A 6613-nucleotide genomic window follows, 5' to 3' on the forward strand; every position below is an offset into this window, starting at 1 on the left:
GAGAAAGAACACAGCATTACACTGTATTTTGTGGCATTCTCAACTAAATGGAACAAAAATACAGTGATAATATCTGAAAGTTTTCATCCGCAGCTTTGTTATCAATTAAACATATTCTGTTCAGGTTATTTCCCTTCAAAACTGACGAGTAAGAGACGCTTGTGATTTCATCGGCCTACTTTACAATGTCTCATTTAATAGTGTACATTTTTAAAAATTCAGAAGTTACTATAGTTACAAAAATACAATATTTAGGTAAAAGTTTAGTTTCCGGCTGCATTTCATTAATTAAATATTTAGGATAAATATTCATAATATTCACTCATAAATCCTTTTTGTTTTTGTCTTCACATTGTCTTTATTTTGACTTTAAACTTATGAAGAAAAGGAAAAAAGCCCAGACCGACAAACTCCGTGGGTTGGCTCAAGATGCAGGGATCACAAAAATATTTTACAAGTAAAAATAAAACTGAGTACAAAATGCAGAAACTTAAATTAAAATAAAATAAAAAAATTAAAGTCTCAATATGCAGGTAATGCAATGAAACCAGCATATGACGGTTTCAAAGAGAGCTTTTCACACGTTTTTATGAAAGATATATACATTAAATACAATATTATGGTACAGTTAAGCCACCAGTGAGGCACGCTGTCATAAAACATGATCCGCTGTCGCCACAAGATGACCACAAGATGACCGCTCAACATTGGCAATATACGGTCAGTGACAGCTCCGTGTGCTTCATAAGCAACTTTCCATTTGACTTTTCATGTGACAGCATGCACATAAACCCAAACAGTAATATGAAAACAGTTCTTTCAGCAGTGATGCACGCATGGCCGGGGCTACATACCTACGGCTTTTAAACATTTCAATAAAACTATTATGTTAGGCACCTAAGGTTGCAATTCAAAAAATAAAATACAAAGTTCAGTAGAGCTAAATATGAAATGCTACGGCTAACGATATCAGTTTATAAACAAAGCAAAAAAAGCATAGGCAGTCAGTTTTCATCTGCAAAACTGTAAACGGACAACTTAATGCAATAATCATAAATACTTTAATCCTCCATTATAATGTCACTTTTAATATTATTTGTTTTTTTATATTGTATTTTTTATTATCATTTATAAGATTTAGAAGACAGAAAATGATTGTAAAATCTATTTACAACGCACAAAAAAAATCCTCTCCACTCTTCCTCAGGCCGTGTTTATTTCTATGTTTGACTGTTGATGTATTTCTGATGAAATATTTACATTTAATTATTATTTAATAAATATAGATAATATTGTTACTTATTTTGCAGTGAGAATTTTTTACAACCATTTAGGATCTATTGTATTATTTAATGTTTTAAAAAAAATGAAATGAACCACTGAAATTGTTGCTAATGTTTCGTTTTTAGTTTCATATGTTTAAAGCTATGCCTGTGGATGTGATCGATAAACCATGAATCATCTGTGTACCTGTCAAGGAAATATGCATATTTGAATCGTAATTTATTAGATATATTGGCCTAAATTAGTTTTGTTGACTTTTTATGTAAATCTGCATTTCATAGATTAGAGATTCACTACTAAAATATGCTTATTATTACAGTTAGTTAACTTTTTTGAATAAAAAAAAATAATTATGCATCTGTTAAATTCGTTTAGTCTGAAACAGTTAATCTAAAATAATTAGATTGGCTGTGGCTACAACGTAGCTTGCCATCACCAGTGTGTGAATGTGTGCGTGAATGGGTGGATGACTGGATGTGTAAAGCGCTTTGGGGTCCTTAGGGACTAGTAAAGCGCTATACAAATACAGGCCATTTACCATTTTACCATAAAATAGTGGATTTGGTCTTTGATGAGAATTCTGAGTCATAAGAGCCTTTTTTGTGCATGTTTGATTTCAGTCCTAGATAATATCACAAAGACGTTCTTGAACTGCCCGCCAGTATCAGTTTTTAGTTCTTTAAAATGAGTCATGCTGCCTGTCCCTGTCACTTTTTCACTCATTGTTGGTTTGCAGGTTTGAGTGACCTTTTCATGCTTTTAATGATTTTTTAAAGCATGTCAGACTGTGGCTTTTTAGTTCATGGGTTGTTTTGCAGCCTTCATTTAACGCATTAGAGCGCTTTGAGGTTAGAGAGGTGCCTACTGGCTTCCTGCTGCTGGATCAGATCATACAGCCTTGCATTCAGCTGTGTGGTTAATTTAGATTACACTCTGACCTGCTTCCTTACGAGCAGGTTAATTACTTTTAGTGCGTGACACTATGCTTATCAGCTACTGGGTCCCCTATTGACTTGTCTCCAGCTTTACTGCTCTGATACAAAATAAGGCTTTAGCCTTAGTTTTGTTATATTAACATAACATCAGTGATCCTCTAGGGACAGTTTTTGTCTCAACTTGACTCGCCTCTCTCCCGTTCAGAAGTGCTGTTGGTGGGTCTTCTTTGGCTCATTATTGACATCCTGAAGCTGTGTCTGGTGTTCCTCACTTCATGGGCAATAAAGTAGTAGCACATGGCGTCCAGACAGCAGGTGATGTTTGACAGGCACATAGCAATCTGTATGAACAGGCTGAGATTGGCCTTGGTGCCACAGTCCTGAAATGCTCCTTGATGCACCTGCAATTATATGTGTCAAAGAAACGTTAGTTTACCATCAAAGAAACATGTATGACAGTTTTGGTTTTTAGCAAAGGTAGCATTGCAGTGTGAAGCGCAGGTCCTATCTGTGAATTTTCCTATGAAGATTGGCTCTGTGCACATCTGCAGTGCTTACGCATGCTACTGCACTTGCTAGACTCTCCAGTTTGAAAATTCATTCTAGTAACTTCAGCTTTTGAAGAAAAATTTTATCCGCAAGTAAAATTATACAAAAGCGCACCTCAACGAGAACCCCAGTGGTTACAACCATCTAGCCTTGTTTCGTCGTACCATATGTGCTACTGACATAAAAAGCGCTGCTGAGTCATAAAATTTGCAGCGTCCTCTCCCCCTGAATTTTTCTGAATATTCAACATAAATCTCAAATCAAAATAAAGAAGCTGTATCACTGAATTAATTAAAAGTGATTGTAAATGACCTGCAGAAAGTTAAATGTTTTTCACTGAATATTAATAAGCTCGTGTTTGTGTGTTATTGGGCCCTGTCGTAAGCTTTTCTGGCACTTAAATGAATATATTGTACTTGTTTACTCTATTGCTTGTAAACTTAGAGTACTTATTTTTGCTATTAATTATACTGCAGCCATATTATCCTGACTAACATACATATATAAATTTGAACATCAAATATTTCAGTGTTTGTCTGCTGAAAATAAATGTGATAAAGAACAGCTACTAAATGGACCCTAAGGTGATATGCTTTGGACTGTTGTTTCAGTTTGTTTACATTTAAAATCAGCATAAAATGAGCTTTGAGTTTCTCACCAGAAATTGCAGGAAGATGGCCAGGTGGCTCGGAGTGAAAGGCACCAGGAATGCGCACAGGCCGCTGTAGATGATCTTCACACAGGCCCGGCTCTGTGGGCTGTGCTGGCCAGACTGCTGAAGTGTCCAGATGATCTGAACTGAACACAAAACCACCACCAGTGCAGGCAAAACGAACCCAAACACCTGCACACTGATGATGATCGGAGGTTTCCAGCCTTCTGCTGAAAACTGATGGAAACAATGAAATGTGCCGTTCTTGGTGTTCCTGAAGTTCCAGATGACTGGAATGACTGATCCAGACACCAGCATCCACACGACCACACAAATTACCATAGTTACTCTGGGTGAACGCAGCTGCTTGGCTTTGAACGGGTGACAGATAGCCACCCATCTGTCTACAGCTATACACATAATGATGTATATGCTTCCATATATCCCATAAAAATAAAGCCCTTCCAAAATTGAACACAGTTCATGGAAGCTGGCGGGCCACTCGTGATTAGTGGCATGCATTTTGAAGGGAAGAATTAACAGGAGAATCAAGTCCATCAAAGCCAAGTTTATCATGTAGATAGTAGATTCAGTCTTTTTTCGCAGAAGGCCGCAGAACACCACCAGCGCTGCAATATTGAGAATCAGACCGACGACAAATATAGGAATATAGAAGACCAGCTCCAAAACTTTCATCACTCCGTCCACATGTTTGAAGTCTTCAGTGCAGCTGTCTGTCATGTTGTTGGTCATGATGTCACTGCAATATAACAGTTGGATTCAATTTTATCTCAACATCTCTGCCAGGATTTCAAAGAACAGTTTAAGTTGTCTTTCCTGTTTTTGTTACTCGTTCCCACACAGAAACGGCTGTATGATACGCCACTATACCAAGCCACTAGAAACCTCTCAGCTGTGTGGGTACAGGAACTGTGAACTTGTTTTCTTTGTTTCTGGTATAAACAGCATAGCAAACATAAGAGCATTGTGAACATTATTAACCTTTAGCCTCCTGATTCTAATGACAGTAGCAGCAATGGTAATCTTAGTAAAGTACAGACCAGAGTAACTTTTGTTTTACTTTGACCTTTAAAAAAAAGTGAATATAAATGACCAAGATTTCAAAGGAAATAACTTGTTTCTGTTATTGTATCAGTTTTGCAATCTACAACAGCACAGTCAAGCGGTTCTCTATTTGAGGTTATTTGTTTAGACACTAACAATATTCCCATTTACCTCTGAGTGTTTACTGATTTAATATCAGTTGAAAACAAATGAGCAGGTGGTTCGTCTCACGTTCTACTCTGCACTGCGTTGGTGTCAGGTTGTGATGGACAAATCTGAAACCTGTTGCTATTCTGAGCGAAGCCATGGTTTTACAGGAAAACCCAAAATATATCTTTGACATGAGTGTCTGTGCATCGAGATGACACTCTACTGAAATAAACCTAATATTAAATAACCAGGCAGGTTTTGACCCCGTGTACGACGTGTCGCTGGCTGCAGAAGTCGCTCATTACAGCGAGCAAGCTGAGGGCCCTTTGCACTTAGATCAAAAAGAATTTGCATGAAGATAAAAAAAGGATTTTATGTACAATGAAACCTGACTTTTAACTTAAGCATTCATTAGAAGTAAATAATTAAGTAAATAAATAAACAAATGAAATATGTCTTGTAATTTAAGTTACTCACGTTTGACTCATCATCAACATGTAACTGCAGGACCTTTAACATCTAACCTGGCGCTCTTTTACGATCGGCTAACATGTAGTGGAAAATGTGAAATCTAGCTGTGTTCTTACCTCTTGCCAGTCAAGTTTCAGTGTGTCTGACTGTCTGCGCTGTGCCAGACGCACTTCTGCTTTTCAGCCTTTGTTGTTTCATCACCACTTCCTGACTGTGCCACACATCATGCATGTGTTCAAATATGCATTATAGCTGTTTAAAATCAAAGCAACGTGAACCTGCTCAGCACGTCTGCTGGAACTCTATTTATGTGTAAACATCTGAAGAAAGAAGCAGCAGCACTCACAGTGGCAAGATATTTTCCTAAAATGACTGTGGGGTTTACTCTGATAGGCTGCTTACCCCTCTCTATCATAATGGGCTTTTTTTTTTTTTTTTTTTTTTTTACTTTGACTGAGTTGGACAAATGATAAAATCTACATGGTGTGTGGTTTTTTCTTAACAGAATCAGTTGTTGTCATAGTAAAGACAAGAGTAATATTTGCTCAAAGCTAAATGTGCATCCACATCTGCTCACAAATATAATGTGCTAGCATGCTGATGTTTGATTTGAGTAGCAGTAGGCCTGTAAGGCTGCATGACTGGCCTACAACATTACAAATCCACTGCACCACATTGCAATTTTAGGTAAATATTCCTTTAAGTTTAGAATTACGCAACACAGACTACTAGCTAATTTGCATTATGAGCTAATCTAGCTACTATAAGAAGTGTGGCTTTGGTGCTTTAAATCAGAAAAGTTTAATTTCTCTTGTAATACTTTCAGTTTTAGGTTTGGCTTGGTTTATGCTGTGAGAGATAACAAGAGGTACCTGTTATTGATTCAGACATGCTCCTGAAGACTTGGTTAAAGCTCTTGAAAGGATATATAAAAAATATAGACAGTATAAAACATGGGCATAGCTCCCGGGTCGGGAAAAATGAAGACTTTTGTGAGCTCAGTCACTCATTTTGGATAATACTGAATAAAAGCTTAAGTTTCATTTTAAATTGTGGTCATTCTTAGTTTTAAAATGGAGGATTAACAGTGATATGAAACTGCAAAGTCATTAGCTAACGACTTGCAAATGACAAGTCATGACTCCAGGAGAGAGATGGTTTCACAGTCAGACCCGCCCTTTCCTCATCACATCTGGGGGTTTTTTTGCAACCAAAATGGCATTGTTGCTCAAAATGGGACTTAAGAAACCAATGGGTGGCATCATGGTAGCTACATCCACCTTTTATCCTGCCTGTGACCAGAACCCAAAGTGTGACCTTTCCCTAAATCGAAACAAATGGTTTTGTTGTCAGAACCTAACCAAAATGTGTGGCCTTCTTGGTATTTACCATTTTAGTCTTGATCTGCATGTTTGATATGGCAAGGATTTTATGATGGGCACCTATCCTGATGCAACCCTCTCCATTTATCTGGACTTGGAACCGGCTATATACACCCCACAGCCTC

The 6613-nt window shown here is 37.4% G+C and overlaps 1 protein-coding gene across 2 annotated transcripts; it reads right to left on the reverse strand.

The window, feature by feature from the left end:
• Positions 1-572: 572 nt before the first annotated feature.
• LOC120434180 (G-protein coupled receptor 55) lies at positions 573-5409 on the reverse strand. Of its 2 annotated transcripts, none has more exons than XM_039601775.1 (3): positions 5223-5409; positions 3427-4180; positions 573-2620 (listed from the first exon to the last, which is right to left on the reverse strand). In XM_039601775.1, the coding sequence occupies exons 2-3, from the start codon at positions 4171-4173 to the stop codon at positions 2396-2398; spliced, it is 972 nt and encodes a 323-aa protein (XP_039457709.1). In that variant the 5' UTR covers positions 4174-4180; positions 5223-5409; the 3' UTR covers positions 573-2395. The 2 variants fall into 2 exon arrangements, with proteins under 2 accessions (XP_039457709.1, XP_039457708.1); XM_039601774.1 differs by having other exon boundaries at positions 5113-5243.
• Positions 5410-6613: the final 1204 nt, after the last annotated feature.

Source organism: Oreochromis aureus, linkage group 18 (genome assembly GCF_013358895.1).
Source record: "Oreochromis aureus strain Israel breed Guangdong linkage group 18, ZZ_aureus, whole genome shotgun sequence".
Taxonomy (NCBI): Eukaryota; Metazoa; Chordata; class Actinopteri; order Cichliformes; family Cichlidae; genus Oreochromis; species Oreochromis aureus.

Coding starts and splice junctions, on each gene's coding strand:
- LOC120434180 (XM_039601774.1), bottom strand. CDS start 5,132: ATGTTGATGATGAGTCAAAC. Junction 4,181..5,112: donor ATGTTGATGATGAGTCAAAC/GTGAGTAACTTA, acceptor GTTATATTGCAG/TGACATCATGACCAACAACA. Junction 2,621..3,426: donor CCATCTTCCTGCAATTTCTG/GTGAGAAACTCA, acceptor ATATAATTGCAG/GTGCATCAAGGAGCATTTCA.